The 16844-nt window shown below is 42.0% G+C and overlaps 5 protein-coding genes across 6 annotated transcripts; 2 read left to right on the top strand and 3 right to left on the bottom strand.

The window, feature by feature from the left end:
* Positions 1 to 154: 154 nt before the first annotated feature.
* On the bottom strand, positions 155 to 2727 carry LOC116195124 (sedoheptulose-1,7-bisphosphatase, chloroplastic). The gene is made up of 8 exons (XM_031524098.1): positions 2484 to 2727; positions 2271 to 2393; positions 1997 to 2182; positions 1820 to 1901; positions 1268 to 1489; positions 1037 to 1137; positions 707 to 778; positions 155 to 610 (listed from the first exon to the last, which is right to left on the bottom strand). The coding sequence occupies exons 1-8, from the start codon at positions 2598 to 2600 to the stop codon at positions 329 to 331; spliced, it is 1185 nt and encodes a 394-aa protein (XP_031379958.1). The 5' UTR covers positions 2601 to 2727; the 3' UTR covers positions 155 to 328.
* Positions 2728 to 3497: 770 nt separating this feature from the next.
* Positions 3498 to 5406, top strand: LOC116195126 (uncharacterized protein At2g39920). Of its 2 annotated transcripts, XM_031524100.1 has the most exons (5): positions 3514 to 3806; positions 3904 to 4013; positions 4120 to 4555; positions 4695 to 4895; positions 5004 to 5406. In XM_031524100.1, the coding sequence occupies exons 2-5, from the start codon at positions 3944 to 3946 to the stop codon at positions 5209 to 5211; spliced, it is 915 nt and encodes a 304-aa protein (XP_031379960.1). In that variant the 5' UTR covers positions 3514 to 3806; positions 3904 to 3943; the 3' UTR covers positions 5212 to 5406. The 2 variants fall into 2 exon arrangements, with proteins under 2 accessions (XP_031379959.1, XP_031379960.1); XM_031524099.1 differs by having other exon boundaries at positions 3498 to 4013.
* Positions 5407 to 5473: 67 nt separating this feature from the next.
* On the bottom strand, positions 5474 to 8403 carry LOC116193881 (L10-interacting MYB domain-containing protein-like). The gene is given in 4 exon segments (XM_031522627.1): positions 5474 to 5787; positions 5790 to 6049; positions 6250 to 6568; positions 7100 to 8403. Coding segments are annotated over 4 exon segments (1167 nt in total). The 5' UTR covers positions 7481 to 8403; the 3' UTR covers positions 5474 to 5580.
* Positions 8404 to 9940: 1537 nt separating this feature from the next.
* On the top strand, positions 9941 to 12624 carry LOC116198176 (LIM domain-containing protein WLIM2b-like). Its single transcript, XM_031528526.1, has 6 exons — positions 9941 to 10241; positions 10593 to 10868; positions 10967 to 11066; positions 11186 to 11220; positions 11333 to 11422; positions 12165 to 12624. Exons 2-6 carry the CDS (start codon positions 10734 to 10736, stop codon positions 12375 to 12377), a joined length of 573 nt encoding a protein of 190 aa, XP_031384386.1. The 5' UTR covers positions 9941 to 10241; positions 10593 to 10733; the 3' UTR covers positions 12378 to 12624.
* Positions 12625 to 12805: 181 nt separating this feature from the next.
* Positions 12806 to 15689, bottom strand: LOC116198175 (probable sugar phosphate/phosphate translocator At3g11320). The gene is made up of 4 exons (XM_031528525.1): positions 14957 to 15689; positions 14221 to 14324; positions 13709 to 13937; positions 12806 to 13375 (listed from the first exon to the last, which is right to left on the bottom strand). Exons 1-4 carry the CDS (start codon positions 15395 to 15397, stop codon positions 13226 to 13228), a joined length of 924 nt encoding a protein of 307 aa, XP_031384385.1. The 5' UTR covers positions 15398 to 15689; the 3' UTR covers positions 12806 to 13225.
* Between the last annotated feature and the right edge of the window lie 1155 nt (positions 15690 to 16844).

Raw genomic sequence — 16844 nt, 5'->3', positions numbered from 1 at the left:
GACAAAAGACTCATGATATCACTTTGAGGATAACTTCAATGCGTTTGTCTTATGAGAGAAGTCATATGGTTGTGTTCGTGTCCATCAAATTAGCATACCTTGACTAATTCCAAACTGCCTGCTTAATAAAGCTTTAAAGCTTTGGATGTTTATATTTATTTTAATGCAAAGTATTATTTGACGCACCAATCTTACGACGGAACCAATGTCATCGCACTTCATTTGGAACAATCAACTACTATTGCAAAAAGTTTGTACTTATATATGCAAAATACACCAGATTTCGGCGAAAACAAAACCCATAGAAAAAGTAGGTAGAGGCTGTTCATTAAGCTGCAGCTCCAACAGGGACCCCAGCCTTAAGTCGGGATGAACCATACAGGGTTTCCTCAAACCGGATGATCTCGTTCTTTGACCCGTAGGCGACTTGAGTCCGGTCGTCAAGGTTGTCGATCACCTTGTCTAGCACCGATTGGGTCCCGTCGCTGCTGTAGCCCCCAGCTTTCTCAATCAAGAACCCGAGAGGGGCCACCTCGAATAGTAGCCTCAGCTTCGCCTTAGCTGATGGTGATGCCACATTTGTGAATATTCCTTTCTCCTTTACAATAATCTGCAAGCAATAACACCATGCTCTGGGTAAACTCGCCGTCTTTTTATGAGTTCAGTAAACTTTTCTGATTACAGGGAATGGAAAATGATGGAAAACCTGATTAACGTCGGGCACCATTCCTCCAGTGTACCTCAATGTGTACTTCTCTTTGATATAGTAATCAATAAGCTGTTGAACGAGAAGAAAATAGTGTTGGTGAGTACTGGAAAACAAGAACTCCTTTGAATTTGGAAAACTTCGCAAAAGTTTCCCTTTTTTTAATGTAATTTAAAATTTTTGTTTTTCTGCCATTCATCAGTTTCAAGATAGAAAATTGAAAAATTGGAAACAGTTCTCCAAGCCAAATGGACCGCAATACCTGATTAATGTATGATCAAAATTTAGAGGGAATAGAATATGAAAGAGCAGCAAGAAAAACTACAAAACCTTAGCATAGTTCGGGTTGTCAGTTGTGGCCCTCAGGTTTCCAGGAGAGAACATCTTGCCTTCACCAATTTCAGTTGTGTCTTTCACGTGCTGCCACTTCCCTATCAATCACCATAGAAAGACTCAGAAGGGGAGAATGTTTTCGAGCTTTATCGGCAATATGATCGTTCTTGAAATAGATGCTCATAGAATTGCTTTATGGCCTCAGAGCTCGCATTCTAGTGAACCGACCTTCATCGAGAAGAAGAAACTCATGGGTCCCGGGAGCATCCTTAAGGGCAAGGACGTATGTTGTCCGTGGACCAAAAATCCCCATTGCTGCAGCAACTTGGTCCCGTCCTGTTACACCGGTCAACTTGTCTCCAGGCCACACCCCGAAGATAGTCCCGACGGTGAAGTTTGTGTCCACAATGCTCGAGCCATCAAGCGGGTCAAAAGCAACACTGAATCCACCTGTTCAAATCATCCGCAGAGATCTCATTGTTTATATTACCGATTCGACCTTTAGCAGTTGAATTCACAACTTAGGAAACTGGATAGTAAACATCAGAATGTTTTTTATTTTGTGAATGAAGATTAGGCAGAATTCACACACGAAAATGAACCATTTCACGTGGTACGATTCAATTCCATCTACTTCCTTCCTTTCACAACAATCATGATGTAAGGCCATGTCATGGCAAACAAATATGGGAAACTTGGTGGAAAATAGAAATGCCTAATACCAATCATAAGAACGGTATTTTGAAAAATCAGTTATTGAGTGACAAGGCTTATGCAGACCTTCGACGGGGCCTCCCTTGTCTTGAAGCTCGGGCACCTCTTCGGAGCACGCGTACTTGCAGAAGTGGGAGTACTCCAAGGCCTAAACAATCAATACAATACAATCAAGACTGCCCTCAAAATTAAGCAGCTCCAGCAAGTTCAATATAAGTCAGGTCCGAGCTGGTCCAATCTAACCTCAAAGAGAAGCTTGTCGGCAAGCACATCGACTGCGAGTTGCTCATCACCGAAGGAGTTAACGCAGGCAGTTCCTCCACAGGAAGCAGTCTTCACCTTGAAAGAGATGGTCCTGAGAGCCTCTCCCATGCAGAGCATTACCCTGATCAGGCCTCTATCGGAGGTTGACTTGGTAAGGAACTCTTCCTGCAAATTCCGTAATTAAACTCCGAGCTTCCTTACATGAATAGGCGAATATCTCTGAGAAGTTTACTGTATTGTGTATGGAGCGTACCAGGCTATCTCCAATCTCACATCGGGTTGTGGAAGTGTTAGAGCTCTTCAGCTTCGAGCCCTTCAGGGATGACTTGGGCACCGTCCGGAGCGATTCGCCGAAAAGAGAGCTGGACTTCAGAATCTGCCAAGCATTACACATACCCTTTTGGAATTAATGTACACAAAGAAATTGATATAACGAGAAGACCAGACCGGAGGGAGCGCTGCTCACCTTGGAGCTGAAGGAAGGGGAAATGGAGGAAGGTGGGGAGACCAGAGCAGAGGAGTGCTTGGAGGAGGTGGTGGGAAGGAAGGCCCCGCGTGCGTAAAACGCGACTGAAGCCTCCATTGACGAGGATAGACCGAATTCCGGAGGCTGAGGGGGAAGGAGAAAGCTCAAGAGCTCTCTGTCTTGCTCTGCTTAGCTTAACTCAAAGAGTGGATCTGGCTGCTGAGGGGAGGAGATGTATGGAGGGATGAATGAATGACGATGATAAACGGTTAACGAAGCAGTGCCACGTGGCGTGTGCCAGAGGATTTGGATGATGAAGCTGACAACTGACAACTTGGGATGGATCATGTAAAGATTAACGAACGACCATCGCCCATATTTCTGTGGCTCTGCTCCCTCCATTCCCTTGAGGAATGGCGATTGCCATGCAAGAACAGAGACGTTAAGGATGATGGCTCGAACATGGGCCCGTCTTCGAACTGATGGGCCGACAATTGGACCTTCGTGGGCCGGGCCGGATCAGAATTCCCAAATCAGGCTTATGGAGATGACTCCTCATTCTTATATCGGGGCAGATTTCAGTTCCTACTGTTTGATCAAGGAATCATTACAAGGGTTGTCGAGACAAACATAGAGCCTGGAAATAGAGGAAATTAAATTGAAAATCCGTGTATTATTCGCGAGGTACATGGTACACTCAGTTGATATGCTTTTAGGATAATTAAATTGAAACTGAACCGATTTTCATTTCGAAAATGAAATTATTTTCCATCTTAATATCCAAACAGTGGGCTTGACACCGGAACGATATTCCGACCCATCGAGGTGATATATTATTGATTCGACGATTGTTGGAGAAATCATTATCTCGACGGAAATTCGACCATTAAATGGATGCTACAGTTGAATGTGGGTCAGCCTGATTGGAATTGAATGGTCCAATGGTCTGTTTCTATTGATGACCAGAATACGAGTAATAATCGAATCATATATAGTCACTGTCATTGAAGACGGTGGAAAGAGGAACCTTCCTTATGAGAAAAAGACAGGAAAATTAAAGGAGAAAAAAATATCTGTCATGCATGGAGCATCCCAGTGCTTGTCCTCGCCTTATTCCTTCGCTCTTGATGTCCATTGCAATGAGCTAATTTCCAAATGATCCATGTATCCAAATATCGGAATACCATGTCGTTGTACTTCGCCGCTTCGTGCATGGATTTGGTTGGTTGGTTTTCCATATACCAGAACCGATCTCGGCTTTAGCTGAAGTCGTCCCGTCTTCGATTGAGCAGACACTCTACAGGAAGATAAGATCTATGAAAGGTTCCAGTCTCTATGCAGGAGCAACTTGTTTTCGGTCGATGAATCTTATCACTCCAGTGCTCATGTTTTCCCATGGTTGTCGGAAGCTGTGCTGCAGAGACTTCTGGGAAGCAGTTTAATGTTATGCTGAAGAAGGGATGTCTGCTTATGCTCACCAAATGGAAAGAGAATTCTCCGCTCGGAGCCTCCCGAGCAGAGGGAACTCTGGTAACGCGATGACTCTCGACACTTTTTGGTATTTCGGTAGCAGTGGGTAAAAGTGATGCGAAAACCGTTTAAACCTGTTTGATTACCTTAATACGTTTGCTCGCAGAGGTGGCTAGCTCTATTGGCTCGACGGAGTTCGGATTCTACATGACATCTTTTGCAGCTACCGTCTTCATTGCTGCTCTCGTGACCACCGGAATTTTGCTAGTCACTTTACTGATTGCTCTCACAGTTATGCTGCAATCCTGTGAGAGTAAGAATGCCGGAATCATTGAGATCAAGAGATTCAGTAACAACAACCGTGATGTCTGCAGAATATTCGATCTGCACGCGGAGCTCAATGGCCTGCACGAAATTGAGTATCCTTCTACTTGTCATGATCTTGCAGTTTCATATGTCAGAGGAGGCCAATATGAGAGAGATCTGAGCATCTCGATCGCAATTGCTGAGGATTATTTCAGTGAGATCCGACCGCTCGGCAATGGTTTAGATTTGATTCTGATAGACATTGACGATATCTTATCTTCATCTTCACATCAGCGGTAATTGCCAATGCTAACAGAGATCATCTTATCTTTCTGACAACTTTTTTTTTTAATAAATAAATAAATTGTATAATTATCTGGGCATCCTTCACCGGACTGTTTAATAAGGAAGAATGGCTATTATTGTCTGCTGCAGATCTGAACGAGATGCTTTTATCCACTATATCGACAAGGCAAACCGTTTGAGGAACCATTCAGTCCTGAAGTTATACCTGAAACTGCAAGCAACTCGATGGTCTTTGGGTTTGTTGACGAGAAATCTCGAACAAAACAAAGATATTGTCACGAATCAACTTGTTTCAGCAGGGTTCAAGAATTGGTCTTCATTGATCATGAGGTAACTGCTGGCTTTTCCAGGAAACCAACGAGTTTTGATCTTCTCTTAGGATTTGGTTATTAGTTAGCTTCGAAAGCTTTGCCAGCCTGAAGTAGTGTTTTCTTGCAGATTTGATAACGAAACGCAAATGGACAGCCGAGAGTATTTCCACAGAAAGAGAGAAGTTCTTCATGATACGGGTTACCGGATAAAAGGAACAATTAGCAGTCAGTTGGATGCTCTAACTGGACCGGGTTCAGGGGAGCGTGTCTTCAAGATCCCGAACCCTATGCATCAGAGTCTTTTCTACCCGTTCGACGGGGCAAGAACCGAGTAGATCATGCTTCGCATAGGAATTACTGATATTTCAAAGTTACCCGGTTCTGAGCAGGTTTTCCACACTGCGCCCTGACCCTCTTCAGTTATGACGTTATTGTTTAGAAGAGTATATCACTGATATTTTCCTGGTTCAAAACAAATCGCTTATCAAAGAGATTGTTAGTGATGTGCTCTAACTTCCTCAATGTTTTGATTATGTCATGCCAAACAATTTAAAGTGCATATCCATCATCCAATTCGAGGAATGGATGGAACTGATATAACAGAGACGATTTCAAGATTATTCAAATAAAACAATATACACCTACACATCATCATAGAGGTTTTGCCATTGAACCACAATTTACTATACATGATGACGCGGTAACTAATCAATAGATTGCCCTACCATCTGTAGACGCTGCAACCATGTGATCCTCGCACTGGGCTTCTTTAACTGGAGAAAGATCTCCTGGTATTCTCTCTTCAGAAACATGTCCAATGCAAACAAATACAATTCGCTTCCTTGCTCCACGTCTTCCATCTCATCAAGACAGTCTATGCATTCACCAATACTGTAACTGATTTCCTTTATTCCATCGGGAGACCTATCACAGCACTCCTTTGAGCAGTCACGGCACTACCCGATTCCACAGCGTCATTTCTTCCATCCGTTTCCTTTGCCATCTCCGGTTCTGCTGTGAGTTCGACTGTGGTTACTGAACAATCATTGAGCCTCCTCCGCTGTGTGGGAGGTTCACTGCATTCAGAATCATCAGTCCCACCGAAGATGATCTCTAATTGGTCGATCAGAGGAATCACCTTGTTCTGAAACTGTGCAGCTCCAGGGTAATCCTGCAGCAAACATGTGAACCAAGCCATGGATATGTGCAACATGAGAGTTATACATCATCGGATCTGAACCAGGATACTTAAATTTTCTTTGGTGCATAAACTTTGGTTCAAGTCCCATCAGAACTGCAAACCATATAATTTCAGCAAAACCTTGTAAATGGTCAGCCCAAAGCTAAATGTTAGGGAGAAGTAGAACGTATCTTTAAGAACTCAGACCAATCATCTTGACTGGCCCCAAACTTTCTGGTACTTGGGTCCCACTTCATTCGACTGCTGCCAGTCACTTTGCACCAGATCCTCCATTGCTGCTTAGAACCATCCCAGCGATTCTTCAACTGCATCCTATCAAACCCGAGCCCAGTTTTCCTATTAAACATTTCAACTATATTCCTCCAACCTTCCCAAGTAGAATGTGTGCCTGGTTTGTTCCCTCTGAACGTCTGTTCTACACATAAATCAATAAATAGTTCGTGGCTCTCTGGGGTCCAGCGGGCCTTTTCTGTCGGAGGAGATGAATAATAGTTTTATTCATCTCCATCTTCTCCAGTATCAGCACTATGATCTGTAGGAGGACTCTTACATTAATCAGTCTCACATAGCTCCACTAATTCATCAGTCCCGCATAGATTTGTGCTTTGCCCTTCTCTTAGGGAGGTAGAGGTTCCAACATCATTGTTGTATCTTGTACTGTGTGCCGGAACCTCCATTTCTTTCATGCTCATTATGGAATAACCAAAAAAGGTTTTTGCCGAAATTGTGCAGTTTTTGGATTTGCCTACAGAAAAAAGGATATATATATATACCACCATGCCATTACTTCCCTGTTCCAGGAAACAACACCAAAATGAATTTTCCGGGAAACAACACCCCAGCTTAGTTTGGCAGTGCTGGTTAATCGGCATAAACCACTTCTCCTATAACTTCTTCAACAGTATTACACATTTTAACCAGTGAAACAGAACATTAAACAAGTTCTTAAGCAACTGACACTCTACCTCAACCAATATTGTGAACTCCCTCTCTCTTTCTCTCCCTCAAGGCTTTTTTCTTCAGATGCAGACAGCAGTACCAAAGAAAGCCCTAGCTGTTGTAGAGTTGCTCCTTACCTTGATATAACTGACCCATTCTTCCTTTGTAGCACCAAACTTACAGGAAATGTGGTCCCACTTCATGTGAGGAGTGTTGATTAGACTGCACCAAATTTTGTACTGTTCCTTCGTCCCATCCCAATGATTCTTTAGTTGCTTCCTGTCCTACCGAACTCCGGTTTGTTGGCGAAATGATTCAATCACATTCATCCACCCATCCCGTGTTAGATATGTGGTGGGCATGTTCCCCTTCAATGCCTCTTCGATGCATAGGTTTACAAATATTTCATGGAACTCAGGTGCCCATGTTGCCTTCGGGCTTAAGCCCAACGAGGAAGACTGCATACCTTCGCCTGTAGCTCTTCAACTACTTGCAGAATCACTAATAGTTAGGATCAAATTCATGTTCATGTCGCTGAAGGATCGCATCATTTCAAACAGTAGAAGATGAAAGAAGGCATGAAATGAACCATTCAGTCTATGCAGCTTGATTTAGTACATCACATCAACAAATTTATAACATACAATACATCTCGAAATCAAATTAGATAAGGGAAAATCTACTCCAAGCTCCATCAAAACAAAAGTTTCAGCCAGTGGGATCAGACAATAGCATTTTGTTGCTTTCTTTTATCTAGACTCTAATCAGAACAAATCAGATAAACAAAAAACAGGGGGTTACTAAGATTTTGTTTAAGCACGAAATTTTAAATCGATGCCATGTTCTTCAACCGTCATGCACACTTTCAAGAACAACCTGAAAATTATGAACATACATACACAATGTTTTGCGATATCATAAAAGGGAAAACATTAGGAACAGAAACACGAATACTGGGAGTATTCCCCGAATGGCAAATAATTACAAACAAGCAACAGAGGCAAGCAGAAAAGATCATACAAGATTGAAGCAAAAAGTGAGCTGCAACATAGAAAGCCGCAGCTTTACCATGAAGACAAGTGGCTAAACTACATCACATTACATCACAAGGCTCGGGCAAGATTGCAGCAAAGAACAAGCATTGTCTTCAACGTGATTGCATCACAAAACAACTTGAAGAAACGCAACTTTGGGAATTCTATGTACAAGGGAAGAGGTAAATTGGGATTTTCGGAGAGACCCATGAACCGAATTGTGCATGGAAGAAGCTTACCACAGCTGAATCTTTCCTTCACGACCGGCAAGTTCAGGCGGAGGGAAGAATTACCCGTGAGAGTGAGACTGTGAGAAGCTGCTCTTTCGACTCGATTCCTCCACCGGAGGAACGGTCCGACGTAGGAGCGGACAGTGATATTGGGCCATATTTGGGCCTAAGTCCCAAACAATAATTGGGCACGATGATCATGTAGGACCGGCTGTAATGTTACTAAAAAGGCCCATTTTGGCCCAAAACATGTTGGGCTGGGTAATAGTTTACATTTTCGATTGTTGGGCCACTTTTGGCTCAACACGATGCCGGGAGGATGGATTCCTTTCGAATTTACTTCTCGTTTAGATTGAGGGTTATGGATGGTTATACTTATAAAGGAAAAACCCTTCATAATTCACCATTCCATGACCATTTATAACTCTCAATTCAAACTAATTTTAAACTTATTGTGAATGGACAAAATTATTGATTGGGAGAGTTTTAATCTTAATAGGTCGATTCGACTCAAACTGGATTAGTCAAGACCCCCCATTGAATTCCGGATATCAAGTACACGCTGACCGAGTGTAGGCTATATGTTTCCAAGCCAACTCATCCTGTGTGGGGCAGAGGCCTGAGATAACCGATCATGTACTTCTTCGACTAAAAAATTGCATTTCATACCTGTCGTGAATCGTCAAATCAACTTTAAACAATACCAAACCTGCCACATATATAGCTGACGAGACAATTTAGAGTAAATAAGTAATGACTACTTGAAGTGGCCACGAGAAGCCAGCGTCCTAAATCAATAGCTTATCTACAATCTACAATCGACCGTAATGCTGAACATAATGTTATAGCTATGGAAAAATCATATAAATGATGCTATATTCTTTGATTGATATGGGCCAAAACTCGAACTCTCAAACGTTTTAATTACCTACCGATAACACATAAAAAGCCAAAGGTGATGAATTTACAGCTCATAACCCCATAATAATGGAAGGAAGGTGAGAGACAATGATCGTGCATGCCCGTCGCGATGCATGATTATCTTGTAGTCACGTCTGATATCTATCTCTCTAAAGAGCCGCAATGTGGGGAAATATTCCGTTCTCAAAGATCATTATTGTAGGCTGAATTAAAGGAGCAAAGGCAAGAGGAACAGTCCACCGATAATTTTCGTCGTGTTGGCTCGATAGGCTAGCGAGCCCATTAGTCGAGCCGAACAGAACACCGTGCACGATAAAAGCATAAGCTAAAAGAATAATTAGGCACTCACATGCATGATAGCCTCTATCGCTGCAAATCCGTTTGTTGTATGTGACGAGTATGCAACTTAAATTCTGATACTCAGTCGACTGATATAATATATATCTGGTATAATAATCTCTGTGACATGCACAGGATATTGCCCGATACGAAGGAAATCGGGCTGCAAGACGAGCTCGATGACGCGGAAAACTGAAAAATCAAAACATGAATTGGCCATTAAAATTGGAATTGCCAGTAAGTACAAGATTTTGTTACGGGTAGCCGCGTAAAATGGGAGGATGTGAAAATAGAGCCAATTTCGGTTTTTTTTTTTGTATTAATATTTAAGGAAAGGAATAATCCTCTGAACAAAACTGAAGAGTCTGTCTCTCTGCCTCTTCTGTCTCTGTCTCTCTGTCTCTGTCTCTCTGACTCTCTCTCTCTCTGTCAATTTAAACAATAAACAATTATTGCTGTCATCATCCTCCTCTGCAGAAAAAGCGACCAATCCCTCCCCTTTTCCATGCTCTCTCACAATTCCCTTCCTTGGCCCAGTAGTAATATTGAATCGGATCCCTCCTCTCTTTAGTCTCTGCCTTTACCCTTCACTTTCAAGATCATTTCCCTTGTTCTTTGTCTCTGATTCCTTCATATCGATCATCAGTTGCATGCAGCTCGAAAGGAGCGACCTTGCAGATCCACCATTTCTGGGGTTCAAGGTAAGAACTTCAGACATTTCTCGGACTTCCATTTGAGCAAGTGTTTCTGAAAGCTGAGATCCTTTGACCGGTGAAGCCGATTAGAAAATGGGTCTGCTTTTCCTCCAAACTTTGTCAAACTGCTCTATTGACCAAGTTGATTTCTTTAATTAGGTGTTTTGTTCCCTTTTTTTTTTTGGCTGAAGAAGATGTTTTAGTTCTTGTTGGGACTCAATATGTTGTCTAACATGTGCTTTTTGAAATGAGGTTGTTGGGCAAATTTTATTGGGTAGACCAATTTGGGGCATTTTCTGTCCTCTTGCTTAGTAATTGCAAATCTGGAAGTTTATCCTGCAACTTTTGTAATTGTAGGCTGTGGCAATTAGCATAGCAGCTAGTATTTCAGGGTGGAAGTGTGTGGTCAGAAGTCGATCTTTGACCTTCGGTTGGAACATTGATCCTGAGAGAATCGGGAAGGGTCAGTCAATTTAAGGAAGTAACAGGAAGGAAGTGATGTCATTTATTGGGACTCAAGTGAAATGCAAGGCTTGCGAGAAGACGGTTTATCCCGTGGAGCAGCTATCTGCAGATGGGGTTGCTTACCACAAGTCATGCTTCAAATGCAGCCACTGTAAAGGCACCTTGAAGGTATAAAAACACCGGTTGTTGCTGCTACTCCACTCTGCCGTCATTGCAGTTGTCCAGAAATGTAATTGGATTTTCTTACTTTTCCTAATGTCTTTCAGCTGAGCAGCTACTCCTCGATGGAAGGTGTTCTCTACTGCAAGCCTCACTTCGAGCAGCTCTTCAAGGAGTCGGGCAACTTCAACAAGAACTTCCAGTCACGTAAGTCTCCTCCTCTATCAAATGAGATAAAAGAAACTTCACTTTCCTCACTCTGGATCTTTGAGCCATTTCTTGCTTCACGATTTACTAAAAAGTGCAATGGACTCTATTTGCAACAGCTGCAAAGTCAGCGGAGAAGTTGACTCCTGAGCTGGTAAATCTTTGCCTCCGGTGTTTTTCTGCGGACTTGCTACGAACGTAAAACTTCATCTGGGATTTGTATCTCAAAAGTTTCTTTGCTAATGTTATTGTCATGCTTTCGGCAGAAAAGGTCACACAGTAAGGCTGCGAGTATGTTTTCTGGTACACAAGATAAATGTGCAACTTGTGGGAAGACTGCTTATCCACTAGAGAAGGTATAGAATTTGTTTGTATCTCCTCATCCCTCTCTTTATGCCATCAATGTAACTCTTCCTCAATGTGAATTACCCCTTCTTATGTTCTGAATCATTCAAGAACTGAATCAATTGATATAAGAGTGTGCATTGTATATGTTACGCAGTTGATATGTATACCTTTCATCCAAAATATCAAATCATCCGAACACACAATCAGGAAGATCCCCCTTTTTGTTCAATGAGGTTGTCAAACCCAAAGGTGTCATATTCAATATATGATTCTTGGTTTGAAATATTTACCACCGGAAAAGCCTTTGGCTGGAAATTTTTCTATTTATATTGAAATCCGGTGGATAAAAACCAAACCAACCTTGGAAGTTTCTCTCAAGATTGTTCCTCTATATTTATTTTCCTCTAGATGTTCTTGAAACCAAGTTTCAAAAGACGAAACCTCTTTTTCTCTCTTTTTTTCTTTTCCAAAAGTGTAAGCCTTTGGTTGCTGATGACATCGCCAGTTGCAGGATCCAATCATCCGTACCAGAAACTACTCTTGGAAAGCCTTTTCATGGTCTGAGCAAAGTCAGAAAACACTGAAAACAGTTCTTAGAAAATGATTCTTAAAATCGATCTAGAGAACAAGTTTCCAAAGAAATTCACGATGCCCCTTAGTTTTTTTGTGATACCAGCTCATTGCAAAAGCTGCTTGCTTCTTCTCTGAAATCTTTGACAATAATATGGAATTGGTAACCGGAAATTACAGGTTACAGTAGAGAGCCAGACATACCACAAGTCGTGTTTCAAGTGCTCCCATGGAGGATGTCCCATTACTCCATCAAACTATGCAGCTCTTGAGGGCATCTTATACTGCAAGCACCATTTCTCACAGCTCTTCAAGGAGAAAGGAAGCTATAACCATCTAATCAAATCTGCATCGATGAAACGGGCAGCTGCTTCTGCCCCAGAAGAAGCTTGAACTCTTCGTTGTTGCTGACTTTTACTACCGATTGTTACTCTGGTTTTTCATGTCAACCCCCGTCCATTTTGTTGTCATTGCCTCATATTTAAATATCGGGGAACTTCCAGGACTCCATCCTTGCTGTGTGGTTCATGCGACTATGGCATTCACTTTCTTTCGGAGTTGTAACATTACACTTAATGAGTTTCTGCGCTAATGGACTGCATGGAAAGATGAGTTTGAATGGCAGTAATTTCTTGATGCATATGGGCTTTCCTCTGATTCTTAGTTCATCTGGTGACCGTTAGATTGTTGTAAAATCTCTTCTGCATCAAATTTGTGCAGTTACGGAGGGACAGTTTCTTCCTGATCTAACAAAAGATCTTATTTCAAGACGAATGCAGAGCGAGCAGAAATGAAATCCAATGATACATAAGTACACGATGAAGGCGGAAAGAAATTAAGCTTCGTTTCACTAATTAAATGATTGGTATGGGGACTGTCAATAACAGATCGTTTTTGTGATGATAGTCCAATTCTACAACCCTTCTCCACAAAAGAATATATAGAGAACAAAATGATAGTATACCTCAAGGATTCAACAAAGGAACTCTAACAGAGAACGACAACAAAATATAACTCACTTATTCGGTTTTCTACCTTCCAACTAAAATCTTGCCTTTTCATTTCTGATACAGTGGAAACCACCTCCGGACTTCCTCCAAGGGAAGATAATTTGTGAATGCCAAGATGAACCGTGTGACCGTACTTCCCAAGATGCAGCCCAACATCTATCTATCAAGTGTCTGTTCGGCGAAACTAACGAATATGGGAACTCTGAGACTCTTTGGCAAGGAGTAACGAGTTTAGCACTTGCTCCGTTTCTTTGCTTCGCTATAGAGGATAACTCCAAAGACAGTTAAGGCATAACCAAGCATGCCAGTGACGGATACCGGGTTCTTGAAAATGAGGATCGAGACCACTACTGCAACTGCACCCTTCGCATTTCCGAGTACCTGATGGAGCAAAAACAGACTTGTATCATGCCATCAAGATGTTTTAGAAAACTACGGTAGACATGAGGAGAGGGTTCTAAAGCTGCAGCTTGGAATTAGCATTTCGTGTGTTCCAGGACTTGGTCTGTGAATCTTGATTCTTGACATAGATCAGTGATGTTCATTCTCACCCCATAACATGTTCAATTTTTGGGAGAAAGCGCCTCTAAATCATGTAATCAGGTCCCATATAATTAGTCTTGATGTCTCAAAACAAATTTCTAGATTTTCTTTTGACAATTGAAGGTGCTATTTGCAACCCTGAGAAGGGTGTGATTTGGAAGAGGTGCATACCTGAAGAGTGAGAGCACTGGTATGTTTTGTAACCAGAAAGTTGGTCAAGTTCACCAGGTATGCCAATGCTGAATTGAAAAGGAGATACCAAATGATTTTGAAATCTTCTCTTGCAAGAGCTAGTGTGATGCCGACCACATTTTCCTCCATAAGAAGTGTCGCGGGAAGAAGGAATACGACAGCAATCGGTGCCATGTATAAAAGCAAATTCATAGAATTTAGCTTCTCCCTGTATAAAAAAAGGGCTTGTTATTAGAGTCCCATATATCAGATCTAACTAAAATAAGCCTTTATTCCTCTTTGCAGTAAGCATGTATGCTTTTGGACTATTCATAAAAAAAAGTAAATGGCACAATGTTCCTTACAGCATTCAACGCCATTTATCTCTCTTTCTATTGGGTAGAAGTCATACCTAAAACATTTATTTCTAAACCTTATTACGTCTCTACGCTGTTTTAGCTAGTGCGAAAAAGCAACAAATATAACATACGCGTGTAGTCTTTGGCCCTTACCCTTCAGAAGAAAGCAAGATCCCCTGAAGAACAGATTTTAGTGCCCTTGCAGCAGTAGCAGCAACACAAATAATGAAGCCAAAGAGATGGAAACTCGGTTCACCCTATGGTCACAAAAATTGGAGTGAGAAACGGTCACTTTCAAATAAGTACTTACTCACGACATATTGCCCATAGCACAGGGACAAAGAAGAGAAAGATCTAACCCATTACACAGCAAAAAGAATGGGATAGCAAGAAACATATCTAATCCTACATACATTAACATCTCAACCATATAAAGTGGCAGGATTTCACTTATTCCAAACACCCCCCCCCCCCCAAAAAAAAAAAAAAAGAGTGACAGGATTTCATGGTTTTATCTACAAGTTAGGCTTTGCTTCACAAGTTCCCGACTTCCGGGATTCCTAATGTTAAAGAGGCAAAAATCAATCTCATTATATTCACCCGATGTATCTGAATGTGAACTCATATCTTTCAGAAACAAAACCGAAGATCGCCCTCTAGGGAATGGCTACAAAGGGCCTATTTTCGCAGATATTAATTCTAATTACCGGAAAAGTCCACATTTTCAAGTCCCTGCTCAACTCTGCATCTGAAGAACCCAAAAAACCGCAAAATCCAGTAATGGAGTGGGAAAATCAATTTTTGTAAACGAGCAAACCAATCGATACGGCAAGCTAGAATTAGCCATTCTACTAGCAGAAAACGAGCTGTAAGCAGTAGCGCGGCGTACCCCACTGGCAATGATAACTCCAGTAACGACGGGAATCAGGGTAATGTAAGTCAACCAAGCCTCCCGCTTGAGCGTCATCAAGTAGGCGAAGACGGCAGTGAAGAAGGGGGTTGTTGCCCCGACGGCCTGGTTGAATGAGACGGGGAGGAAGCGGAGGGAAATGTTGCCAAAAACGACGGAGACACAGAAGACAAGGCTCAGGGTGGCGATCTTGAGGAACTGTAGGCGAGATCGGATGGTCTGCATAGGTACCATCTTCATCCAAGCTATGGCGACGTAGCTGAGGAGGGAACAGGCGGTCATGTGGCACATGGTGAGGAAGATCGGGTACTTGAAGCCATAATTGCTGAGCAGGTACTTGTTGAGGAGCAGGACGCCGATGTTGGATGAGTACCAGGACGTGACGAGCCCGATCGTGAACAGCCTGCTAGGAGACTTCATTGTCCCACAGATCGAGTGGGGATGCCGCCGGAAGCACTCGATCTAGCTCCTCTCAGCCCCCCCACCCCGGCCCAGTCAAATCAGACGGATCTGCTCCGGGCAGCGTCTCATGGAGAGGGATAATTCCCGGAAGGTGGAACGGAGCTTGCGAGCTATGGAAAAACCTCTGCTTGTGAGCGTCAATGGCGGATTGCAGAGATGAGGAAGATGAACTCCGAGCAGAGAGAGAGAGAGAGAGAGAGAGAGAGGGAGGGGGGGGAGCATAGGAGGAGGTAGTAAACGCGTTCCGGAATTCGTTTTCCGTCGATATGTGTCTTATTTTAATTAATTTTTTTTATATATTTATTTATCCATTTGATTTGATCAATTTTTAGAATTGATTTGTTTATTTTTATTTGTGGTTTTCATTTTGTCGCGACATTTGAAGAGGTTTGCAATGCATGATTGCTAGGTATTTGGAATTTTGGGGGCAAGGCAATTAAGAATTAGAAAATAAATAAATGAATATTGGGATTATTTATTTATTTATTTATATAACTTAACTTGATAAGTCATAAAAGATGTGTTTTTCATCTTGTTGACTTGTCCGCGCATGTGGAAAATTATTTATTTCTATAAGCATCTAGATTGGGTCACCTAGTAGTTAATGTCACAAATAAATGATGTTATATCCCCACTTCTATAGAAAAAAATCTCCTCCTTATAATGTAACTCGACTTTTACCAAAAGATTTGTTAACCGAACGAACGACTCTTGACCAATCCAATTTTTACTGATTCGGTTGGGTTCGTGATTTTTCCTTCTCGGAGTCAGCACGGACACCCAGTTTCCAGGCACTTGAAGTAGTATTGGAAATTGTTTCTCTACGATTTCGGATCCCTTTTCTCTTTGTGTATGGTGGAAGAAAACAATCACATGTTCATCCCTTTTCCCACTTACACAAATGTAACATGTGGAAACGATGACCTTCTCGAATGAGATTTGAAGCAAAGGGCACTGACAATCAGATGGCTAAGTCGAGGATTACATCCATGTGTAAAATAGTCTTAAGGCCCGACTTGGTTTGGACCGTTTAGTAAAATGGAAAACAGTTTTCCGATATTCCATGATTCTTTTTTTTCTTTCCTTATTTACCTTTTTTTTTTTTTTTTTTTTCCTTTGGGGGTTAGGAGATTTGTCATGATTTCTTCATCGTCCTGCCAAACCAGAAAATCCTTGACTCTAGTCCAGAGAGTTAGGCGGATTTCAGACTTTGAAATCGGTTTATTTACTAGTCAAAAATCCAACTCGTTTCCCCTGTTGAAGTTAGGCATTCATCCACGTTTTCCTTCCAATTTAGGTCATTCTCGTCAAATGGCTGCTCCTGGAAAACCAAGAAACCGATTTCCAAGATCGCCAGAAAACGAAAACGATTTTCTCCACAAGTCAGCTGAGCTGAACCGTGCCC

The sequence above is a fragment of the Punica granatum genome, chromosome 2 (genome assembly GCF_007655135.1).
Source record: "Punica granatum isolate Tunisia-2019 chromosome 2, ASM765513v2, whole genome shotgun sequence".
Classification (NCBI taxonomy): domain Eukaryota; kingdom Viridiplantae; phylum Streptophyta; class Magnoliopsida; order Myrtales; family Lythraceae; genus Punica; species Punica granatum.
Note: the sequence above shows the minus strand (reverse complement) of the source record. Positions and strands in the feature narration are given on the sequence as shown.

Coding starts and splice junctions, on each gene's coding strand:
- LOC116195124 (XM_031524098.1), bottom strand. CDS start 2,600: ATGGAGGCTTCAGTCGCGTTTTACGCACGCGGGGCCTTCCTTCCCACC. Junction 2,394..2,483: donor CCCCTTCCTTCAGCTCCAAG/GTGAGCAGCGCT, acceptor AATGCTTGGCAG/ATTCTGAAGTCCAGCTCTCT. Junction 779..1,036: donor ACAACCCGAACTATGCTAAG/GTTTTGTAGTTT, acceptor CTCGTTCAACAG/CTTATTGATTACTATATCAA.
- LOC116195126 (XM_031524099.1), top strand. CDS start 3,944: ATGTCTGCTTATGCTCACCAAATGGAAAGAGAATTCTCCGCTCGGAGC. Junction 4,556..4,694: donor TCTTCATCTTCACATCAGCG/GTAATTGCCAAT, acceptor TGTCTGCTGCAG/ATCTGAACGAGATGCTTTTA. Junction 4,896..5,003: donor TGGTCTTCATTGATCATGAG/GTAACTGCTGGC, acceptor GTTTTCTTGCAG/ATTTGATAACGAAACGCAAA.
- LOC116198176 (XM_031528526.1), top strand. CDS start 10,734: ATGTCATTTATTGGGACTCAAGTGAAATGCAAGGCTTGCGAGAAGACG. Junction 10,869..10,966: donor ACTGTAAAGGCACCTTGAAG/GTATAAAAACAC, acceptor AATGTCTTTCAG/CTGAGCAGCTACTCCTCGAT. Junction 11,221..11,332: donor AGAAGTTGACTCCTGAGCTG/GTAAATCTTTGC, acceptor TGCTTTCGGCAG/AAAAGGTCACACAGTAAGGC.
- LOC116198175 (XM_031528525.1), bottom strand. CDS start 15,397: ATGAAGTCTCCTAGCAGGCTGTTCACGATCGGGCTCGTCACGTCCTGG. Junction 14,325..14,956: donor GAGTTATCATTGCCAGTGGG/GTACGCCGCGCT, acceptor TTGTGACCATAG/GGTGAACCGAGTTTCCATCT. Junction 13,376..13,708: donor CCAGTGCTCTCACTCTTCAG/GTATGCACCTCT, acceptor TTGCTCCATCAG/GTACTCGGAAATGCGAAGGG.